Here is a 23,826-nt window from a genome sequence, read left to right as displayed (position 1 = left end):
CTTTCATGCTTGTTATCAATCATCCCTGTAGAACAGCAAAGTACATTTTGTTTTACAAAACAAGCAAGCAAAATGTACAAATGTGGCCAACTGTGTTCATTGTCGTCTGTGCTTGGTGTCATTAGTGCATGTCTGCAGTCAAGTCGCTTCTGTTCCCCATCTGTCATAAGTCGGCCGTCTCTCGCAGAAAGCTCACAGAGCCTCCTTTCAGTTAAGTGGTCAGATGGGCTCTTATTGTTTTGATGGGACAGCCAGGCTTGCCCAATGAGGCGGTGACTGGGTAACTGGGACCTCAATTAAAGGGAGCAGGGAGGCTGTTTGCTTTCTGGGCCAGATGCCAGACTCGTCTGGTCTGTAATGGGGCCCGCGTGAGAGAGCGAGCGAGAGAGAGAGAGAGAGGGCGTCACCAGGCGCGAAGGGATGGACGCCAAGGCTCCACACCCCCGCTGCCCCCTGCCACAACCCCCCTCCCGCCTTCCCCCCATCTTTCTTTCTGCATCGCTGGTGCTCTCTCACTTGACGGCGGCTCTTACCCGCTCAGTGGCATCCCCCCACCTCCCTCCCTCAGCTCCTCATCTCCTCATCTCCTCCACCGTGCTCATTCATGAAGTAGAGGGAGGTCATCGGGAGTCCATGTGTGTTTGATACTCAGACCCACAGCATGTCATGCCCTCTCTAATCTCTATGTATGTTGCGTCCTACTCCCCCTCTCTCTTCCTCTTTCTCTCTGTCTTTCTTTCTCCCTCTCTCTTCCTCTTTCTTTCTGTCTTTCTTTCTCCCTCTCTCTTTTTCTTTCTTTCTGTCTTTCTTTCTCCTTCTCTCGACTTTTTCTCTCTCTATCACAACCTGCCTCTCTGCATCCCATCCACCAATTTCTCTCTCTCTCTCTCTCTGCCCCTCCCCTCTCCCCTGGCTTTTTCTCTCCCTCTGTCTCTCTCTGTTGCTGTTTCTCAGAACATGTTGCGGCGGCAGGAGGACGTGGAGAACGGCACGGCCTGGTCCAACTCCTCCGAGTCGTCCGACGACTCGTCCAGCCCCCAGCTGTCGCTGGGCCTGCGCCACGCCAACAAGAACGTGGTCCAGCCCGAGGTGCAGGCGTCTGCCCCGGCCATCGAGATCTCCTTCGCCCCGCGGGAGTCCGCCACCTCCACCCCCACCCGCCTAGCCAATCAGAAGGAGGAGGAGGAGGAAGAGGAAGAGACTGCAGCTGTGGCAGTGGCCGTTGCGACGACGACGACGACAGCAGCAGCAGCAGCGGCCGCCACCACTGCCGCCGTGGATGCTGGGAAGGCGGAGGTGCCGAACGGCCACGCCCGATACTCGCGCTCGCTGAGTCACATCAGCGAGAGCAGCGTGGACGGCGCGCTGACGGACAGGTCGACCAGCGACTCGGTCGAGCCATCCGAGGTGGCCTCGGTCGCGTCCGGCATATCGGTCACCGACATCATCATGGAGATGCCGGTCCGGGCGGAGGCCACGGCGGCTGCGGCGGAGGCCGTCCAGGAGCCCAGCACGGCGTCGGAGCCGGAGGGCTCCTGCAACGAGGCCCTGTCGTCCGAGGATCTGCCCGCGGGGCCGGAGGATTCGGACGCCGGCTCCGTCACCACCGCCTCCGACGAGCCCCGGCCCGAGTCCGAGCCGGAGCCCAAGCCGGACGTCCCCTCGGAGCCGGCGTCCGAGGCCGACTCCGAGGTCAGCTCCAAGGCCTGCTCCGAGGAGGTCGGGTCGGTGGACTCGTCGTCGCGGACTGAGGAGGCGCCGGCCCAGCAGGATGACTCCGCGGCCTCTCCCAGGACTGAGTCGCCCGCTCCGAGCCAGGAGCCGGAGTCGGAGCCGGAGGCCATGGTGGTGAGGGCCCACGTGGCTGTGGTGGAGGCCGAGGAGGAGCCTGGGCCCGTAGTAGAGGCCAAGCCCTCGGACAGCGAGGGGGAGGAGACAGTGGACATTGGGCTGGACGAGGCGCTGACCGGCGTCATCTCCTCTCTGGATGATTACAGAGGGCAGTTTCCAGAGCTGCAGGTCCTGGAACAGGAGCTGAGACTACTGGAACAAGCACTGTCGGTAAGTCCCAGAGCTTAATTACTGTGTGTGTGTGTGTGTGTGTGTCTGAGGCTTAGTCATGAAGGGAAATGAAAAGGAGACTGGTGTGTGTGTGTGTGTGTGTGTGTCAGGAGAGGTGGGAGGTGTATTCTTTGCCTGCCTGCCTGCCTGACTCCCCAGAGGCTGTGCTCAGGGTGCGGTGTTTCCGGCCCCCGTGGCTTAGATGTTCCAGCCCAGCGGTGTGGGGAGGGGGTCCGGGGGCTGGGTGTCTCCTTGTTGCTGCGCGGACACACACACACACACACACACACACACAAACAATATGAACTTGCCCTCTTGGCTGACCCCTTGGATAACCATCTTAACCCACTAGCCAGTCACTTCCACCTTGGCCTGCCACCATGAATGGGGAAGGCTATAGTCTAATGCTGACTAATTTACATTTTCATACAGTGCTTAGGCGCCAGCCACTGGCCATTCACTTATTCAGTCATTCAGGAAGTGCATGGTATTTGGGATTTTTTGGAATGCCCCACACACACACACACACACACACACACACACACACACACACACACACACACACACACACACACACACACACACACACACACACACACACACACTCCATTTTATGTACATGTAAACTTAAAAGCCTGAATCTCTTTTTTGAAAGGGAATAGGATTAAATCAATTCATCAAAACTCACAACATGTGTGATCTGATGCCTTTCTCTCTCTGTGTGTGTGTGTGTGTGTGTGTGTGTTTGTGTGTGTGTAGGGCTGTAGCCGCAGCCGCTCATCCAGTGTCAGCCTGACGGTGGAGACGGCGCTCGAGAGCTTCGACTTCCTCAACACGTCGGACCTAGAGGAGGAGGAAGAGGAGGAGGAGGAAGGAGGCAAGCCGAGTGGGACCGACAGGTCAGACTTCCCCAAACAACGGCCCCACCCTTTCACCATGACTGGGCAAACCTTTGTGTGTGTTTGTGTGTGCGTGTGTGTGTGGTAGGGAGGGGGCACTAATTAATTTCACATATACACAGGAAAGGTGTTACATTCCTTGTGCTATAAGAAGGGGATCTCCCACAGTGGCCGATAAACAGCCAAGCTTATGTTGCATTATATACAGCATGGCACAAGATTCAGCAACTACCTTCATTTTATTAGCCGTGGCTTATACATTGGTTTTGCAAAATCTCTTCAGCTAGGAGGTTAATACACGGGGCACATATATGATTTTGTTTCTTTTAACTTGAACACTGGGTTTCATCAGGTCCCTTTCCACAGGTGTAGAAAATCAAGCACCTTGATTATCAATGCAGACTGCATGGTGCTTGATTAATACACCTGTGGAAAGGGACCTGATGAACTCCGGGAATACACAGTTGGCTTGTGGCAGTCGCAGACATGCCGCTTGTTGTACCTTCGATCTTTTAAGGCCCTCCATCATGGCACAACATCCACTACCAATAGCCTGAATGTTATGGAATTAAATTAGACTCATAAGTCTTGTAAGTGTATATCATGTTTTGAAACTTTAGACATTATTTGTAACTTTAAAAATGATCTGATATACACTTACAAGACTTATGAGTCTAATTTAATTCCATAAAATGTCTAATCAAAGAGCCATAACAGAGAAAACGAAGAAACGCATCAGCAACACAGAGCTTTTCATTAGGGCTATCAAGCAGCCACCCTCCTTCATCAGTGTTTCATGGAATGACCATTACCACTTCAGCAGTGGTGTCTGGCGTGCCAGACCTTCCCCACCTCCACACTCACCACCATGAGGTTGGACATGACTCAAACAGAGACATCAACAAGTACCAATCTGGAAACACAGATTTCACATAATCTTGATTCAGGTTGTACCATGGCCCCAAGTAGACTGTGAGTGGCACTCCTAAGCCATAATAAGCCATGCCTTTTCAGCAGCCTCAGACAACTCCTTACAGCTCTTTTCAGTGATCGTCCTCGAAAAAAACTAAATCTAACAGACGTGTTGTTAGTGACTTTGCTACAAAGCCTTTAACACCTATCTCTACTGATCTTGTGTGCGTTTGCCAGCCACGGCTCTGCCTCTCGACTCCCCATTCATACGTGTGGATCTGTGTACTCTGAGTGCCACCTACTGGCTGAAATGGGACACTGCTGAGCATGATTGCTTAGAGATAGTATGTAGTTCAAGTAGTTCAGTAAATGCTGAATGACTTGAGAGAATGTCGCTGTAGGTCATATCTAAAGACACAGTGTTCCACGTCAGTGTTGCCACTTCCATGTTCAACTGCTGATGTGACCGTTTTTTGTTCTTGATGTATGTGTGCGTGTCTGCTTGCACATACTGTTGAATAGGTAGTATAATTTTGTGAATGGAGGCATATAGTATTTCTGTGTTCTGTGTTCTGTATGTTGTGTGTCCTTGTCAGAGGTGGAAAAATTCAGTTTCAGAGAGTAAAAGTCCTACACATATCTGTGCCAACCATTCATTTAAACCAGCTGATTCTAATTAGCACAACTCTTCAGCTAAATAGAGCTGCTAATTGATGAGATCACCTTTGCTAAGTGCACAGGTAGCACCAAAACATGATCAGACTTTTACTCTCTGAAGCTGGAGTTGTCCACCTCTGGTCCTTGTTGTGTTGAGCATTGGCATGTACGGTGTGTTGATGGCACTTGTATGTGTGTGTGTGTTTTTCTTGTGTTTAGTGAGCGGCCAGCTGACGAGAGTGCGGGTGAAGACGAAGGCTGTGAGGAGCGCTGCTGGGAGACTCCCTCCGGCCCGCTCAGCACGGCCTGCCTGGCCCTAGACCGCACCCTGCTGGTGCATCTGAGGAACTGCAGCTCCCAGCTGCTGGTGAGTGCAAGCCTGTGCCTGTCTACGCCACTTACCCGTGATTATATCCAGACTCGCCTCTGTTGTGGCTCATTTACAAGCATGATTAGGATCCAGAGTGGTGTTATAATAGCTAACAGTACGTAATCCATCTCGTGATTGGTGAAAGAAAGGGATCACTGCAGAGCTTTGTTTAATAGCAGGCTTTTTATTATTTAGAGGAGTATAGACTGACAGGTTAATTGACTATTTATCACATTTATTTATTTTCTCATTTATTCATTCAGATTTGCTTTTTTCATAATAATATTCACTCTCTCCATCTGTCTCTCTGCCTCCCTCTCTTGCTGTGTGTGTGTGTGTGTGTAGCGCCTGGGCACGTTCGGGCCGCTGCGCTGTGGGGAGATGTACGCTCTGGACCGGCTGCTCAGGGAAGCCCGCGTCCTCGAGCTCATCAGACGGGTCGCCAAGGATACGTCAGAGGGCATGAGCCAGCCTGAAGAGGGTGAGTGCACTGCGGCCCACACTGATGACTACATTAGTATTATTAGAAGGGTGAAGACAAGTGGTATGTGCTGTATACACTGGCTTGTGTCGCTGTTTTTTTGTTGACCTGTCTAGTCCTCATGTCTTTCTTCTATGGTAGTCTGTCTTGTCATCAATGTCTCTGTGTAACTTGTATTTGTTGCCCCGGGGCTCTCCTGTAAAAGAGATGTGAATATCTCAATGGGATATCACCTGGTAAAATAAAGGATAAATAAAAATAAAATAAATATGATCAAATTTGTGCATCAGGCCCCATGAATGGACGTGTGCTGGGATGATGGAGAGGGACTAAGATTATTTTGTTAACAGGGGTTATTATAGTTCCTGATGGAAAGGGACTAAGATTATTTTGATAACAGGAGTTACAGTTCCGTGATCTGTAGAGCTTTACGAATTGTATTTGAGAACTGACGTTCCCGTCCTCTTCTTGTTTTTCTGGAGCAGTGGTTCCCCAGCTAGATCAGTGCCAGGGGGCAGTGTTGCTATGGAAGCAGTGTGTGGACGGCAGCAGCGAGAAGGGCGGCGTGTACAGCACGTCCACAGAGGCCTTCCTGCACGCACTCACTAGCACCTACTCCAGCAGACTACCAGAACGAGCCGCAAGCCTGGCTGATTCAGGTGTGGCCTCACTTGCTTGTACTGTTTCTGTGTGTGTGTGGGAGAGAGAAAGAATTATGTGTGTGTGTGTGAGTGTGCAATCACAAGGGACCGTCATCATAGCTGTAGAAGAGTCAGTGTGTGTATGAATACCGCATGACATTTGCATGTGGACATGTCTGTGAAAATGCGTGTGTTGTTCTATTGGGTAGTTTCCCCATATGCTGAACACAGACATTCGTCATCACTCAGATACACACACGTTATGGAAATACACTGGTATTTTCTTAATCATATTACTCCTATATAGTCAGGCAAAACGGCTTGTATTGTCTGTCTGAAAAGCCTGTCACAATGGCCTCGCTGTATACGTAAGTTGTTGAGACGGAGCCCTACGCTGTGTCAAACTGTGCTGCTCTGTTTGGTGCCGACTGGCGTAATGAAGTGGTCTTTGCTGGTGTGTTGGGGGGCCAGTGTTCCTGCGGCTGGTGGAGAGGATGCTGGAGAGGAGGCTGCCCAGACGAGGGGGAGGAACGACCAGAGAGATGATCACTCTCTTCCAGTTCTGGAGCTACTTGGAGGCTGAGGGAGTCATTGATCTGGACACGCACGTCACTGAGCTGGCTGAAGAGGGTGAGTGTGTGTTTGTCTGTCTGTGCGTGTGTGTGTGTAAGCAAGTGAGTGCCCATATGTATAAAAAAGACAAATGGAAAGTCTAGCGGTTTACAGACAGCTCCCCATTGCCAGAACCACCCATGGTCACTTCCTATAACTGAGTCCCTATAACGTAGGTGCCTATTACTGACAGACAGTGCCTCATTGTCACAACCCCCTGGTTTATTGACAGTGTTCCATGTATAAAAGAATAATGAGATGAGAAAGACTGAGAGACTGCCATAGAGAGACAACAGAATGACGAGATAAATAAACGAGTTCAAACAATGTGTGTTGTATTGAGTCATGGCCTTCTGATCTCTTCTCTTCAGTCGGTATTGATATGAGAGGATTAGCCATTGTGGAGGCGGGCCTTCTGCCCTTACTCATCTCACCGTTCATGACTGAGAGGGTGTGTGAATGTGTTGTATTCACACACTAATGAGCTTTGATGGGTGTTTTTTGCACCGCCCCGATGGCAACATTAACACCTCGTCAGGCAGTCTCAGCCTCAGCCCGTAGCCTCTCAAAATGTACCTCTCTACTCTCAGCCATTTTTAATCAAGTGAATCAGCCTATTCCTCACAAACAAAATCATTGCACTCGTCGTTGTGTCTTTGTTTGTGTTTCTGTTGCGTGTAAATGTTCTACCCCCCCCCCCCCCCACACACACAAAAAAACAAAGAAAAGCATACACATATTCTCATTTAGAGAGTAGCACAGTCAGTCAGCCTCAGGGTTGCCTTATTCTTTTCAATATTTTTAATCTAATCCCATGAACCTACCCAATTCTCGTGGCCAGACTTATTTCATTCATTATTGTGTCTGTATCCTATTGTCTGTATGGCCATAGTTAGTTACTGTATCTTTGTCTGTATTCCTGTTGTTTAACTCTGTCTATGTCTTGCAGTGTGGCTGGTCCAGTGCCTGCAGTGTGGGGACCAGGACGCGCTGGTGAAGGCGCTGAAGAGGCCCCCAGAGAGCAGCCTGAAGCGGGAGGGCCTGCGCGCCATCAGCCTGCTGCTGAGAGACCCCCGCGGGAAGGTGTGCAGCGCCGCCAGCTCCCTGCTCCGCAGCCTGGCGGACCAGCCGCGCCACAGAGAGAGGGTAAACAAAACAACACACACTGCACCGTCCTGACCCCACGCACATCACAACTAACTGTAGCGGCCCCCAGCTTAGAGAAAGGTCACACACAGTATCCCATATGACGCTCTATGTTAAAATGGCACTCCTTTATTGACTTACTGGTGCATCTTAGAAAATTAGAATATCGTGGGAAAAGTCAAAAAGCTCAGGAAACCGTTGTCAGTGTTTAGACTTAATTATCTGATTAGAGCTCCAAAATATCAGAATACAGAATTTATAATACATCAATCATCAAGATTAGAATAATCAAGATTAACTAAAAAATGTAATATTTTACCCTGTGTGCAATGGATCTAAATTTTATGAAAGTTTCACTTTGTGAAATAGACTGAAAAAAAATCCTATGTATTCCATTTTTTTTAGATACTCCTGTATGTGAGCCATTCTTATATTAACAACAGGATAACATTGAGTTGACCATGCACTATTTTACAGCCCGTTATTAATTGTAAATGGAAGTTAAACATTTGACAATGTCATTATACAGTCATATTTTTTTTATTATTTCTGGACTCTGTACAACTTGGCACAGTTGTCAAAACAGTAAATCCTAAGCTATTGTAGGCTTGTGAAATATTAATCCTAAGAATGTGCTGATACTGACTCAACGGCGTTTACAAAAGGTCTATTCAGAATGATACTTACTTAATGTGTAACAGCTTACCAGAAGAGGTTGTATCTGGGAAGAGTTGTTATCCTTAAGCTTCATTTATTCGGGCTATCTATTTGATTTTGAGAACATTCACAGTGTATCTTGTTCCAATATTGAATTATGTCCAATAATGACGGATACATCTCTAGCAACTGCATACTACCAGTATTGTGCAGTATACTGCTTTGTGTGCAAACCACAAAGTTACCGAACAGATTGATTTAATTGTGTAAATACAGTCCGGCTAAACATTAGGAGGCCATTCCAGAAGCTTTGTCACCCACTTGATGATAACCTCTTAAATCAGGGGGCATTGCACACTTTGAGAACAGGCTTGATAAAGTGAGTCATTGTAAATACCATCAACAAACTCTGAGGGTTTTTAAAGTTGAGTTAACAATAGGAATGTGAATGGGAAAGAATAGCATATTCAGGGAAGTGTGGCAATTCGCTCATGGTCTAACACAAAGGTAGCCATCTCTGGTATTCCCTCTATTGTTACAAAACAACGGTCACGACTGTGGTCTAGGGCAGGGTTTCTCAAACTTTTTTGCTCTGGGGCCCTGTGATGTTAGGCCTTGGTGTTCCAAGGCCCTGCATAGGCGTCTGCACACCCTCTGAACACCCGCCCATGCCCCCAACTTCCACCGCCCGCCACCATGTACGCCTTTAGATGGCAGGCTTGTGCACAATTCCGAATTTTTAGTATTCAATTCATGAATTGGAATTTGAATCGAGTTGGCCCCACCCCACAGGAAGTTGAATTTTAACTTGAATTGGAATGACAGTAAGTGGAATTCAATTCATGGCAATTCAAGACAATTCCACAGTCACATAACAGGAAGAATGTGTTGAATCTGCATTCAGTTTTGGGAAGGTTACTTTGGAAATGTAATTGATTACTGTTTTCAATAAATTGTGTGTTCGTTGCGATCATATCTGACATTTTGTGAAACTTAATTGTTAAACACTACCCTTAAAGAATTTCTTTGAATTTCAATTCTTCTTTAATTCAAATTTGAATTGTAATTCTACATCCTGTTTTTGACCTCAATTCAATTAAATTCAGACCCAAGAATTGAATTGGTAGGCTATTTAGGAGTCATTCTCAATTAAATTCTGAATTTTGCACAAGCCTGATAGATAGGTAGATAGATAGATAATTTATCATTATTATAGGCTATTATTATTAACAGTTACTAGTATTAGGCCTACGTATAACATTTCAATCTATTGCTATTTTGGGTCCTGAAATGGCATATTAAGCATCTGCCATATCATAAACAGGGGTCTGAATACAACTTCTGTTATGAAAAATACATCATTTTGAAGTGGGGGAAAAGGGGAGGTATGAAAAAAGGCAGAAATTTGATGTGGTTTTAAAAAAGGATTTCTCGTGATTACCGCTAATTATACAGACACATTCTATATGCCATTGGAATCAGTAGGATCTCCTGTTTATTTTGATATGCAGTTTGCCATAGGGCAGTTCCGAAATCATGAGATATTTCACAGAGAAGAATCTGTATGACGCAGAACTGAATGTGACATTTTATTTTTGTATGTAGCTGTAATTTTCAACGCTAATTATCTCGCGAACCGTTCGTCGTAGAAACTAGTGGCTAGCGTCATTAGAAAGGTCAGGTTATGCAGTTTCATATGATATGCCTGTTATTTCTGTGCGAAAATCTCTCGCACCAATATGACCGAGAAGAACGGGTGCGGCCGCGGCCGCATGGTGCGTCTTGAAGGCGGCAGAGAGGGTCGGCCGGCGGCCCGATGGTAATCTTCTCGCGGCCCGGTACCGGTCCGCGGCCCATAGTTTGAGAAACACTGGTCTAGGGCAAAGAAAATTGCCACGTCGATGCAACACTGCCCCCATCTGTGAGCACAGGATCTACACGCCAAGCTCTCAAAGAAAACCTTGGATGACAAGTTACGTTTTTAAAAGTGATTTTACACGATTACCTATGCTGACACCCTGAACATTTTTAATCTTCATCTAGGCATTGGTGAGCTGCCTGGAACTTCTAGAAGATGAGAGTTTGGAGACGCGAGTGTGTGGGTGCAAAGCACTTGCATGCCTGAGGGTCAGTACCCACACTGCACTTCTTTCCTATATCCAATATGCACAACTGATTAACATGGCTAACAATATCCAAAATCTATTATTGTAATATGTTCACATACACATTTTACAGTTACCCATTGGTGTACACTTTAAGAAAAGGTTTATGCATGCATCTATGATGCTAATAGACCAGAGAAGTAGCCATAGAACTTTTGTCACATTTGAGATTTTTAAATTCAGACACCTTCGACAAATGCTAGCTCTCCTCATCCTGAAGTGGTTAGTAGAGATTTGTAGATCAACAACATACATTTCCTATGTAGGAAGGTGGAGTGAACCAATAGAGGGGACTAGCAAGCTTCCTAAGTATCTGCATGTAAACAAATGTTCTCTCTCCTACAGGCCAAAGAGAGCATCGACCAGCTGGTCTACTTGTGTCGCACCGATAAGGAAGATGTGAGGGATGCCGCCAAGCAAGCCCTGCTTGTGCTGGGTGAGTGAAAGAGGAGAGCTGTGTGGAAGATAGTAAGGGACAATGAGATGAAATTGGAGGGAAAGGGGGATCTAAAGGACTCTGGGTCAATGAAAAGTAATTTGAAGATGATGAGCAGTGCTAGTTGCCTGTAATAAACATTCAAAAGTGGTACAGTGTTGCATAGTGCCTCTGAAAGTGAGTGGAACTGAGTGGAGTGGAATATGATGTTAGAATGTTTGTGATAATGGATAACGGAAACATTTGGACGGAAGGGAAATGAAGGCATGATCACAAGCTGTGAGGAACAGACTTGTTCAGTTTAACCCCTAAAGTAGCGCAGATGATGACATTTCACCTCTGTATCGTCTGTAGGTGAGGAAGGCAAAATGGCCCACCGACATGTGGAGACGTCGCAGGACGGAGTGGCCCGACTATTCGCCCCTGGCAGCATGGCCAGCACTGCGTTCTGATCCGGCAGGAAGCAGCCACGCCCTTAAATCTCCACAGTCACGAACACACAAGCGAACCATGTCAACTCAAGTTGTGTCTGTCCAATGTTGCCAATTCAAAGAGACAGGTGATCACAGAAATCACTACACTGTAAATGCGTGGGTGACAACAGACTGACCCACAGCATGGACTTCACGCTGTAACTGTATCCTATTTTCTGACGTGGGGTAGTGTGTGAGGCAGTCAAGATCAAGACACGGACGTTAATTATTTACCCACTCACAAGCTGACGAGTAATCACAATTATAAATCTGTATATTATCCAGTAATAACATTTGTTACATGGGGGAAGGTGTGATGACTGCAAAGTGCAATGAAGGAGAGTGATAAGTTGCAGAAAGCAGACGAGGATGGGAGTGTTTTGCTGCCTTAGTATTTGGCCCAATGGTGTTGCCTTTTTTCCAGAACATGGACATGTGATTTAGAACAGCATCCAGACAAAAAGCTGGACTACCAGAAGCAAGAGACAGTTTGGACGCCCGCTCGCAGATTGAGGGTGAAGCATATTGGGGATGGGGTGGGGTGGGGTGGGGTGGGGGGGGATAGGAGTGTTAATGTTCACTTTGTCTTTTATTTGGGGAGGAATGCACTTTTGAATGGTTGACTTTTGTGGTGAAGACAACATTACGACTGTGTGGAGTGCTTGGTGTGAGTGTTTGTTGAAGAATGTTAGTTGGTAATGCAAGAGAGGTGGTGTGATTGGTATCACTCCTTGGGGGTGGGGGGACTGGAGGGATGGAAGCAACACCCCAGACCCCCCCTCCCCCAAACACACCTTACGAAAGGACCATTATGACCTGGAGGGGGGAGGGACCACTAAAGCATCACAGTGCCATCATTCTATATTGTCAAATATGTATGCTTTAGAAGATGAATCTATATGAATCTATATAAATATATATATATATATATGAATATATTCAATTGGAAGAATATGTGTTTTCTAAATGTGTTGTAATTTTAGTTGAAATGTTTAAATTCTCAGACTATATGCAGAACTGTCAAGGGTGCCGAAGCCACAGTAACTTACAATACATTTGTTGATGACTCAAGCCACTGGCGTTTTACTGAAGAATATTTCTGCTGTAAAGGAAACAAAGCTTATGTTTTTTTTGTTTTGTTTGTTTTTTGTTTTGTTCTGTTCTCAAATCAGAACTATTATTTTGTTGTAGAAATGTGTAAACTGTGGTGGACTTGGCCTTTTACAGAACAGGAACAGACAACCTCTTATGACCACATGATCTCTGGGTCGGCCCCTGCATGCACACCGAGAACCTCCAACTCGGGCGTTCTCTGCCAAGATGACAGGACAGGGAGATGGGCTCCATGAGAGAGCCTGGAACTTTTTTATTTGCTATTTGTTCCGCTACTTTTATTTTTCCCCATTCTGTCAGACTTTCAAATGGGCGCAGAAAAGCCTCTTTAATGAACAAGTGCCTCAAAGTAAGGGGAGGGGGGGATGCTAAGACTTTATTTAAGAGTTAATGATTGCAGTGCAACATGACAAACTGCATCAAAGATTTCAGTATATTTTCCTTAAGACTCACAGACTGTGCAGCATTTAAGTGATTTTTTTTTTCTATAAAATGTATTGTCTGACAAGAATCTTGCCTGACATCAAGTGTAAAGAAAAACATTAAAACACAATTTTAAAATGATATTTGTCTGAGTCTGAGTTTTTGCAAACAATGAATAATAGCCTATCTATAATAAATCAGTAAATATTTGTAAAACATTCTGAATCATGGCTCCTATTAGGCTACCTATCCTATAAAAACTGATGTCTGTAGGCCTACAGCAGCCACTATTTTTGAAACAAGGCCTTCAACCAAGAGTGAAATCCAAAAAATAAATAAATAAATATTACATATGAAGTTTTTATTTTGTCTTCAACCAAGATGCCTAAAATGAGTACTCATACTTTTCATATTCTGCCCGCTTAAATCTGTCTGAGGATACAATGACTTCAGCTTATTTGATGGGCAGATAGATACGAAGGCTGTTACACAGTAAATCGCGGCCACTGGCCCAAAACAGATCTACCCCATGGCTGTTCCTACTCCCAGCGTTGGGCCGTAAAGGTGCAATTCAAAAGTAGCGCCCCAAACGGCCAATCCCCACAATGCTGTGTTTACAGCCCTCCCCTTCGCCACCGCCCCCCTGCGTGCCGCGCAAGCGCATCCACCGCTTGAGGCCGCCATTTTGTGCGGAGCCTACTCTGCAAAAGCGGGAGAGGATTAAAACCACCGGAGGAGAAGGACGCATTTTTACACCATCTCGGACAGAAGAAAGAACAAACCCTGGGCTTTCTATCGAATTCAACGAGAGAATAAACAAGGGAACGCAGGTAAAACAGCACTACTTTCTAGAAAATGGGGGAGTTTTGCAGGAGCTTTAATCGGCCTCTAGGTGTCACGATGGGGCTCCCAGTCCAGGCGGCTGGCGGGGGGTGTTTGTCTCCCTCTATCGTTATCGAAAATTTAGCAAAAAACATTTATAACCCAGAAGTTCGGGGTAATGTCCACGTATTTAGTGTTATTTAACCCATATCAGTTGGCATTTCGGCGAGATTCGATATTTATCCACTTCGATGTTTGCTTGAATGTTTAGGCCAGGCGTCCATTTTCTTTTTCTTCTCTTTGTTTCCTGTCTTTCCCAGTGATAGAAACCCGCCGTTTCTACATCTAACGTTAGCAGTCTAACGTAAAGCTAGTTAGCTAACTTGGCTACTTAGCTAGGTTGCTAACAACTTATATGCCCAGACAAGACTTTTAAAAATACAACAATTGCAAACAATTTTATCAAAAGGAAACTAAATGTGCAACATCCTCATAAATGTACCATTCGCGAATGGTTAGTACAATAGGCCAACGGCCAGGTTAGCTTAGCTTGCTAGCTATTTAGCTGCTTCGGTAATTTGTTCGCGCCCCTCCTAACTGGGCAAATTCGATTCAAATGCTGAGTCCTTCCTGGGTTCAGCGCTAACGTTAGCTAACAAGTAAAATACTTTGCCCCAGTTCAGCCAATAAGTTCATAATGCATCAAAACGTCCACGCCATGTATTTAAATTATCCTTGAAACATTTTGCAGAATATATTGCAGTAGGTATGCCGTTAAGACATCATTTGGACAGAATTTCGCGTTATTATAAAAATTCTGCTAACGTCAACCAGTTAGCATCTTTTTCGTTGGTGCTAGCTTGTTGCGCAGACCGAAATCAAACGAGGAAGATGCATAGCTAAATGACCTCGATGGCCATTTTCGTTAACTTGCTCAACACGCATTCCGTTCACTCACTTGCCCTGCCCGAAGCTAGCGATCTGTTTCCATTTGACGAGATAAAATTGCCGCAAACGACGAGCTCGGTGCAGATCACCGTGCCAGTGACCGCTCTTATTGAAAGACTACCTTAAGCAACAAACGAGGGAAAGGATAAAAACGGCGGAGAGCTCCCTCTACAACCCGGCTGGTAGTGGTACAAAAACACGATTAACCATCCACAAGAATCCACATGTCACTCAGAACGAAGTCAGAATATAGACTTGTGGTTTGTAATATAACATGATTAAATCATTCTTGATGGATTTATGGGTGTTTGCCATTTTTGCCGCAACGCCCAGAAACTCGGAAGTCAAAACTAGGGAGTTTTAGTTCAAGGTTTCGTGGTTACAAGCCGGAATGCAATGCGAGAAAGTTTTAGTGCTATGATTTTTTTTTTTCCAGGGCTGATGATGATGAACGTTTTTACACAACATTAGCTGATCATGGCGTTATGTGCTTTGATGTTTTAATCTAAGGGGGTGACTGTCAGAAATGAAGGCCTAACATTTTTGTATTTCTTTCAGGTTGAGCTGTAGGTAGCAAAAAAGGAGAGGTGAGGCAGGTAGCTCATGCAGCGGAACCAGACTTGGAGAGAGAAGCAGGTGTAGACAGCAAAGATGAAGTACACATTTTTGGTGCAGGTAAAATGTATATGAGGAAGAGTAAAGATGAAGAAGCACATCCTGTTCCTGTAAAACCCAGCAATAATGTCTTTGATTGATAGATGTTGGTATTCAGTGCAGCATTAACATTGGCAGGTTGGTTGTAAATACACCAGCTCCCTTTTAGAGCAGGGTCATTAATTGTAGTTAGTTGGTCAGGAAACCACGTGAATCAGAAACTCATTCGTCACCTGCACCCACAGGTATTACCCATGGAAGGGGGACCGACCGATGCGGTAGTGGAGGAGGCCGGTGACGCCTTTAAGGCCAAAGAGTGCAAAACCTACGTGCGGCGGCGCGAGGATGAAGATGTGGGCGCGGATCTGCTGCACGCGGCTGGCCTGGAGGCCGTGGACCAGTCCCATGTGGAGGCCCACGAGCACGTGGGCGCAGAGGCCCAGCTGGTGGAGGGGGTAGTGAACGTCAACAGTAGCGTGGAGATGATGGTCATGGACGGCCTGGACCCTGCGCTGCTCCAGATGAAGACCGAGGTGATGGACCCGGGAGCAGTCGGGGTGGCACCCCACGAGGCCACAGTGACCACGGTGGACGACACACAGATCATCACGCTGCAGGTGGTCAACATGGAGGAGCAGCAGCTAGGCCTCGGGGAGCTGCAGCTGGTGCAGGTGCCCGTCTCTGCCGTGCCCGTCACCACGGCCACTGTGGAGGAGCTGCAGGGCACCCTGGTGGATGCCACCGCCATGCCCAAAGATGGAGAGCCTGTCATCTGCCACACCTTACCACTGCCCGAGGGATTCCAGGTTTGTGAATGCTGATGCACCTGTTCACTTCAGCCAATTCTAATGAGTGGCTGCCAAGAATAGATACATTGTTGTGTCACTGTTTCCCATAGTTATCATCACTGTCAACAGGTTATGTACTCAAGTTCATGGTCATTTTAGCTCAAATTGAACAACTTTAATTGTTGGTCTTGTGTCCTGTTTTTAATTTTAATTTTAATTCAATGTATCCTTCATGGTGTGTCTCTAGGTGGTGAAAGTTGGCGCTAACGGAGAGGTGGAGACTGTGGAGCAGGATGAGCTCCAACCACAGGAGGAACCCCAAGCTCAGGAGGAGGGCGAGGAGATGATCACTGAACCACAAAACGAGGACCCCGCCTGGGCCAAAGACCCTGACTACCAGCCCCCTGCCAAGAAGACCAAGAAGACAAAAAAGAGCAAGCTGCGCTACAACACCGAGGGCGAGAAGGACATGGACGTGTCTGTGTACGACTTTGAGGAGGAGCAGCAGGAGGGTCTGCTCTCGGAGGTCAACGCTGAGAAAGTGGTGGGCAACATGAAGCCACCCAAACCCACCAAAATCAAGAAGAAGGGTGAGCATGCTGTTTTAGAATGTGTGCAAATGTGGAAGAGTCCAGCTTCAGAAAGTAAAACTCCTGCCACATATCTGTGCCAACCATTGATTTAAACCAGCTGATCCTAATTAGTACAACTCTTCAGCCAGGGAGAGCAGCTAATTGATGAGATCACCTGTGTTAAGTGCAGAGATGGAGCTAATACATGATTGGGCTTTTATTTTCTGAAGCTGGAGTTTTCCACCTCTGAATGTGTGTAGCATAAATTGGGGAAGTCACTAACATAAGGGGATGACATTTCAGTTATTCAGTCATAAATTATGATGAGTCATTTTCTTATGAAAAAGACTCCTTCCTAACCCAAATGTGACCCCACAGGTGTGAAGAAAACATTCCAGTGCGAGCTGTGCAGCTACACCTGCCCCCGCCGCTCCAACCTGGACCGCCACATGAAGAGCCACACGGACGAGAGGCCACACAAATGTCATCTGTGCGGCCGCGCCTTCAGGACCGTCACTCTGTTGAGAAACCACCTGAACACCCACACAGGTGCGCTACGCATGCAGCTTTCATGACCCAAGATGAAAATGAAGATGTATCTTTTTTTTATTCTTTTTCTTCTTATTAAGTTAGGATGTGATTGATGGCTCTTTGTGTTTTTCTTGGCCAGGCACCAGACCACACAAGTGCACTGACTGTGACATGGCGTTTGTAACCAGTGGAGAGCTGGTTAGGCACAGACGTTACAAGCACACCCACGAGAAGCCCTTCAAGTGCTCTATGTGCGATTACGCCAGTGTGGAGGTGAGTTGTCATTTCTGTTGCATTCATTCATTCATTCATTCATTCATTCATGTATCCCTCTGTGATCTATTGTGTGACGTTGTTCCTGACGACTTGTCGGTTCTCCTCCAGGTAAGTAAGCTGAAGCGCCACATCCGCTCCCACACTGGAGAGCGCCCCTTCCAGTGCAGCTTGTGCAGCTACGCCAGCAGAGACACGTACAAGCTGAAGAGACACATGAGGACGCACTCAGGTGAGCCCGTCCGCAGCACCAACTCTTCAGCGTCACTCTCTTTCGCTCTCGCTCTCTCCAACCGTCTCTCTCTTATCTCTTAAGTCTTTACGGTGAGATGGTCAGTAACAGTACCTCTCTCTGTTTTCACCATATTTCGGTCTCACTCTCTCCACCTTTGTCTCACTGATGTTTTGAGTGAGTCTTATCTCCTGTGGTTATTTATCTGTAAGTGGTATCTGACGGTCCTCTCTTCACCCAAACAGGAGAGAAGCCCTATGAGTGTTACATCTGCCACGCTCGCTTCACCCAGAGTGGCACTATGAAGATGCACATCCTGCAGAAACACACTGAGAACGTGGCCAAGTTCCATTGCCCACACTGCGACACAGTCATTGCCCGCAAGAGCGATTTAGGTAAGACTTCACCATCCCTGCACTTTTACTATAGAATGCAGAGTCAATGTTGATACTTCCTCGCATATCTTAATACACTCTTAGTCTAAATGCAGTAGTTTGTGTGGTGTAGCTGTTGGCTCAGTCCGCTCATAAAGCACTGGTCAACGAAGGATTCCCTTTTGTTTGCCCTTTGGTCAATTTCTCTGTCCTTTAGCTAACTCTCCTTTCCACCCCCTCAGGTGTACATCTGCGCAAGCAGCACTCGTACATTGAGCAGGGCCGGAAATGTCGCTACTGCGAGGCAGTCTTCCACGAGCGCTACGCCCTCATCCAGCACCAGAAGTCCCACAAGAACGAGAAGCGCTTCAAGTGCGACCAGTGCGATTACGCATGCCGACAGGTCAGATTTGCCCCCCCCCCCCACACACACACACACACACTCACATTCCTACTTGACAGGAAGACACACATACAATATTGATCTTGATATCATCACACTCACATTCATGGATAAAAGATACACATACAGTATTGATATTGATATCACATTTGATATAGAAATCTGCACCCACTGCACTTTCAGTTGACATGTGACTTTTAACTTCAACAGGAGCGTCACATGGTGATGCATAAGCGCACCCACACCGGTGAGAAGCCGTACGCCTGCAGCCACTGTGAGAAGACCTTCAGGCAGAAACAGCTGCTGGACATGCACTTCCGCCGCTACCACGACCCCAACTTTGTGCCCACCTCCTTTGTGTGCACCAAGTGTGGCAAGACATTCACCCGCAGGGTAAGAATAGGATTCTCCTCCACTGACCTGTCTCATGGATTGATTGATTTAGTTGATTGATCACCTTGCCTTTTGGAGGGATGTCTTGATATTGGGGCGCTGAAAGTAATCAGTCTTTCTGTGAAATGTGGCCCTTAAAAGCAATAGCTTGATATGGAAGAGGTTTGTTTAGTAGGCAGTGTTAAACAGTGTTACCCTGTTAGTGTGAATGTGTGTCTACTTGAGTCTGCTGGTAACTGATCTATAGCTAAGTAAACACACTGAGTCATCACGCTGCCCGTCTCGTTCCAGAACACCATGGCCCGGCATGCAGAGAACTGCAATGGCCAGGACACCACCGATGGCGAAAACGGAGCTCCTCCCAAGAAAGGCCGCGGCAGGAAGAGGAAGATGCGCAGCAGGAAGGATGACGACGATGACAGTGGTGAGCGCTCCCTTCTTTTTCCACTGCATGATACAAATTACACATAAATGTTTTACCCCATTCAGCAGTTTGTCATTTCCACAGCTTGACCAACAAGCCAACGTTCTGCTTTTTGGTCTTGCGATTATTGCCTTTGTTTGCATGTCCCTCTTTGCTGCGCATGATGTCATATGTCAAATGGCTTTGTTGAAATAATTTTTTTATCAAGTTATACACCATGTGGACTTTCCCTGTGTCACTACAACTTGTCTGGGCTCTGTAGTCTTTTAAAGCCCGCATGTGACCTTTGTGTGTCCCTCAGACGAGCACGGTGAGCCCGATCTGGACGAAGACGATGACGAGGAGTTGGAAGAGGAGGCTCTGGATGAGGTGGAGATGGAGGTGGAGCAGGCACCACCCAGTGTGCCCATCCCAGCGCCCGCTTCCCCGCCAGTCAAGAGGAAACGTGGCAGGCCTCCCAAGAACGCCCCCAAGCCCGCCCCCACCCCCACCAAAGCACCCGCAGGTAAGTCACCCCTATATGAGGGCATAGTCGTTTTCGTTAACAGGTTTTGTCAAAGCGTTTCAACTGTCGTTGGCACAATGCGACTTGTTCAGTAGTTTGTTTTTAACCATTGAATTAATTATTCTGACTTTTTACAAAAAACTGTTTGATTTGTTGGGACTTAAGCAGCATTCACACCAAGAATGATAACAATAGCTATAACCATAGTGATAAAAGCATCCACACTGGCAAACGAGAAGGCTCTCCTGTGGTTGAATGTGCTGGCTAAAATATTATGGATTCTAATTGGCTGTTAGCTTTTTATCGTTCTCAAAATTGCTCGGAAAGTGATCCCCAACGATATCGTTCTTCATGTTGTTATCGTTGTAGTTTGTGTGAACGTTATCATTCATATTAACGAGAGCGATATTTGTTTACAGTTAGCACTCTAGTCATCGTTCTTGGTGTGAACAGCCCTTTTACTTGGTGTGAGCCGCCTTATTGAGAACTCTGGGCTTTGTCTTGCAGCAGCAGCAGCCATCATCCAGGTGGAGGACGAGAGCACGGGGGCCATCGAGAACATCATCGTGAAGAAGGAGCCCGAGGGAGGAGAGGCGGCGGCAGTGGCAGCAGCGGCGGCGGCGGCGGCGGCAGACGCCCCCACAGTGGAGGTGCAGGCCGAGGAGGGCACCGTGGAAACGGTGCAGCTGGCGGTTTCGGAGGGAGCGCCCAACGGGGACCTGACCCCGGAGATGATTCTGAGCATGATGGACCGGTGATGTGTGGTGGCAGGGACACGCGTGGCGGCGCAATGTGGCGCAACACTCGCACACATGCAGTGCACACACGCACACACATATACATACAATCACACACACACACACACACACTTGCTCTAACACACAGAGAAACAAACACACTGACGCCTGAATCCCCCCCTCCCCCCCAAACTCCTGCTTCTCTGTCGCCTTGCCTCATCCTCTCCCCGCCCCCCCAGAACTCCTCAGTCCCACCCTGCACGGCTGTCGGACTTCATGCACCACTTCTAACACTTTGACCTTCACTGTTTTGTTTAGTTTTCCTTTGGTTTTACTTGCAGCCTAAGTTCTGCACAAACTTTTTTTTCCCCTTCATTTTTACTGTTGAGTTTCCAGCAGCTGTCCTGGACCTGTGTGTTTCAGCACCTCTGCATGAAACAACCTTCCCTTCCTCCTACCCAGTTTCATTCATTCAGTTTCCATTGGATCTATTAGCTTTTCTTCTGTGTGCCATTTTGTGCATGGGAAACGGTGTACGCAGAGAGTAGGTTTGTGTGTGTGTGTGTGTGTGTTTGTGTGCGACTGTGTGTGTGAGTATGTGTTTTGAGGGGGTCAAGAGAGACTGCACACCCATCCAGACTAGTGTGTCCCACGCGTTTAGGATTTATTTTTGTCTTTGACTAACAAAACCCCTTGCTGTGACATTGCCTTGACATGGATGAGTTTGTCGCGGCTAGGATAGCACCCTTCCTGTGACTGCTGTAGATCATGGGCCTGTAACCCACTTTCATTGATCACCACCTTTTAACATTTACCAATGTAACAACTTTTATCCACTGCATACGTAAAGCTTCAGTGTTTCTGTTTGTTCCCCCCTCCCCTCCCCCCACCACCACTCATGTTAGTTGAACATGGGCTTCACTGAGGTGGCTAAGCAACCATCAGACAACCAGGGCCAGGAACAGTGGCATCCATTCATCCATCCATTTAAGTTTTTAAAAGACCTGCAGTTTGATGCGTTGTACAAAAAGAGAAGAGGGTAACGTTGGCTAGTTTTGCTTGTAAATAATTTTTATTTTCCGTTTTATTATGAGCGTTTTAATCTTTTTTTCTAGTGAATCGGTGACCTTGAATGCTGGCAGCGGGTGGGACAGTGGCGTTTTAACAGTGGCGTTAGACTATTGGAGAACGTACCGAGAACGTTGAAACTCTTCCACGGTTTCTATAATAACTAATGAAAAAAAATAATAAAAAAAGAAGAAAAACAGAATGCTTTAGATGAATCATGTAGGCAAGCGTGGCTCTTTCACTCGTCCTTTTTTTCTGTCCTTTTGTAGCTTGAAAACTCGTCACTTGTACTTAACTCTGCATTCTCAGAAAGCATCAGGCCTTGCGCGACCCAACCTCGCCGCCCTTTTACTGTCCACCTTTTATGTGTCTAGGGAGAATCAACATGATTGGCGTTTTGCGAGAAGCAGTCTGTGGTGTTGGTTTGTCTGTGTTTCTTTTTTTTAAAAAAAAACTCTTTCTCAAGGACGAAAAGGGACACGGTTGAGCAGAGTCACTTGCATCTCAAGAAAACAACCTGTGTTTTAATTGTACGGACGGTCTTGTAGAACCAGCTCCAGGTCTTAAATGTAAATTAAATTCTGTTCATGTTTGTGACGAAGGATTTTTTTTTCCTTTCTTTTCTAAGAGATTGAATGGGAAGTTGTGAGCAGATGTCTCCTAACCCTGCTAGATCGTGATCTGTTTCTTGTCAGGACTACGTTTGTTAATGGGTAAAGTTGCTTCGAGAAGGAGACTTTGTGGACAACTATGGGATGTTTGAATAAAAGGAGTGCTTTTGGGGGAGAATGACTGTATAAAGTTTTGTCGCTCTTTTTGGTAACATAAAAGATTGGAAACTATGTCCTCTATCCGAACATTTCTGCTGAATTCAAAATGACGTTTCCTCCTACATGTAATTGCATTTAAACTGCTTTTCTTTTTTTTTTCTTTGTTTTGTTAAGCTCTTAAAATTATAGGTTGATGCATTTTGTACTTAGCTGTACTGTGTGAATTTTACAATGGTCAGAAAAACCAACAATATAAAGACATTTATTAGGATTGGGTGGGGCTGAGGGCCGAGGCGAATGGTGGTGTGGAGAATGTATTGCTGTACAGCTAATAAAAAAGAAACTATTGGCCTAGTCTGGTGTGCTGCTCTGTGTTCTTTAATGCAAACCGCCTTCAGCTTGAGTCGGTTATTTTGTATATGATTATTTACTTGGCAGGGAATGATGCTACAAGATTCTTGAAAACGTTTGCAATTAAATTTTTGGTATTGGTGAAGACTGGGAGCGGTGAACGCCTGTAAAAAGATATTCTCTTAAACGTACGCTGGTTTACTTATGGCACAGGCTTTTGAGCTCAACCTCCAGTCCAGACACGATTTTACATTCTCTTATGCAAGGCTTTAATGCTGACCAATATTTGTTCTGCAACTCAATGATTCACAAAAACTTCTCGCTGGCTTGTTTAATGTGTGCACATATGTATGTAAGGTAGTTTCTTTTCTGAACCTTGAGCTGCAGTCTGGCTTGGTACAACAGTTGGCTGAAGCATGGGTTCATGTTTCCCCCCCCCTGCAGTAGATTGTGGATTGAGACATAAGACACTTATTATAAGGTGTTTTGAAATCGTTCTTTTTGGGCCTTTCAGAGGTTGTTGCAACTCTTCACCAGCAGATGGAGGTCAACTCAAAAAGAGATACAACTAGTGATAATTTTGCCGTCCAGCTGTTAAACCCTTGAGCTCTGTTAGTGGTTTGTTCCATTATCTTGGTATGCTATATGCTTGTTTCGTCCATGTTCTCCATCCAGGCGTTTGGCTGTTGAGGTCTTATATAGATCTAGATATATTCTGAATACCTGTATATTCTATATGGTTAGATCTATCACATTATAAAAACAGATATATAATGCTAATGCTTTGTCATGCATGTCATTTGACATACCCATTTTAATATCCCTGTGTTTACATAATGTATTTACATGCAAACAATATATGAAGAATGAATGGGTTTTGAATACATGTGGTTTTGGAAGTAGTTTATACTGTGATTCAATTAGAAACAGTCGAT

At 46.3% G+C, this 23,826-nt stretch overlaps 2 protein-coding genes across 8 annotated transcripts in view; both read left to right on the top strand.

Annotated features, from left to right (window-relative positions):
- ripor1 (RHO family interacting cell polarization regulator 1) overlaps positions 1-12,038 on the top strand; it is a 69,446-nt gene extending 57,408 nt beyond the window's left edge. For all 4 annotated transcript variants that reach the window (XM_062546683.1, XM_062546682.1, XM_062546684.1 and 1 more), the window contains exons 13-22: positions 955-2,061; positions 2,821-2,960; positions 4,749-4,896; positions 5,245-5,380; positions 5,866-6,039; positions 6,493-6,651; positions 7,583-7,779; positions 10,480-10,563; positions 10,947-11,037; positions 11,392-12,038. In XM_062546683.1, coding sequence (XP_062402667.1) covers positions 955-2,061; positions 2,821-2,960; positions 4,749-4,896; positions 5,245-5,380; positions 5,866-6,039; positions 6,493-6,651; positions 7,583-7,779; positions 10,480-10,563; positions 10,947-11,037; positions 11,392-11,489 — 2,334 coding nt within the window. In that variant the 3' untranslated portion in view covers positions 11,490-12,038. The remainder of the gene's footprint in view (positions 1-954; positions 2,062-2,820; positions 2,961-4,748; positions 4,897-5,244; positions 5,381-5,865; positions 6,040-6,492; positions 6,652-7,582; positions 7,780-10,479; positions 10,564-10,946; positions 11,038-11,391) is intronic.
- A 1,677-nt stretch (positions 12,039-13,715) lies between these two features.
- Positions 13,716-22,894, top strand: ctcf (CCCTC-binding factor (zinc finger protein)). 4 transcript variants are annotated; one of them, XM_062546563.1, is made up of 13 exons: positions 13,716-13,876; positions 15,375-15,491; positions 15,716-16,276; positions 16,506-16,848; positions 17,209-17,379; positions 17,501-17,634; positions 17,746-17,866; positions 18,112-18,261; positions 18,483-18,643; positions 18,854-19,036; positions 19,328-19,460; positions 19,762-19,965; positions 20,473-22,894. In XM_062546563.1, the coding sequence occupies exons 2-13, from the start codon at positions 15,468-15,470 to the stop codon at positions 20,721-20,723; spliced, it is 2,436 nt and encodes an 811-aa protein (XP_062402547.1). In that variant the 5' UTR covers positions 13,716-13,876; positions 15,375-15,467; the 3' UTR covers positions 20,724-22,894. The 4 variants fall into 4 exon arrangements, with proteins under 4 accessions (XP_062402547.1, XP_062402548.1, XP_062402549.1 ...); XM_062546564.1 differs by lacking the exon at positions 15,375-15,491 and having other exon boundaries at positions 13,717-13,876; XM_062546565.1 differs by lacking the exons at positions 13,716-13,876; positions 15,375-15,491 and adding an exon at positions 13,947-15,004.
- Positions 22,895-23,826: the final 932 nt, after the last annotated feature.

This window comes from Sardina pilchardus, chromosome 10 (genome assembly GCF_963854185.1).
Source record: "Sardina pilchardus chromosome 10, fSarPil1.1, whole genome shotgun sequence".
NCBI classification, from domain to species: Eukaryota; Metazoa; Chordata; class Actinopteri; order Clupeiformes; family Clupeidae; genus Sardina; species Sardina pilchardus.
Note: the sequence above shows the minus strand (reverse complement) of the source record. Positions and strands in the feature narration are given on the sequence as shown.

What these genes read in the sequence shown, in the direction of transcription:
- ctcf (XM_062546563.1), top strand. Translation starts at nt 15,468, where the DNA reads ATGAAGTACACATTTTTGGTGCAG. An exon ending in AGTACACATTTTTGGTGCAG is followed by an intron (nt 15,492 to 15,715) that starts GTAAAATGTATA and finishes CTGCACCCACAG; the next exon opens with GTATTACCCATGGAAGGGGG. An exon ending in TGCCCGCAAGAGCGATTTAG is followed by an intron (nt 18,262 to 18,482) that starts GTAAGACTTCAC and finishes CCACCCCCTCAG; the next exon opens with GTGTACATCTGCGCAAGCAG.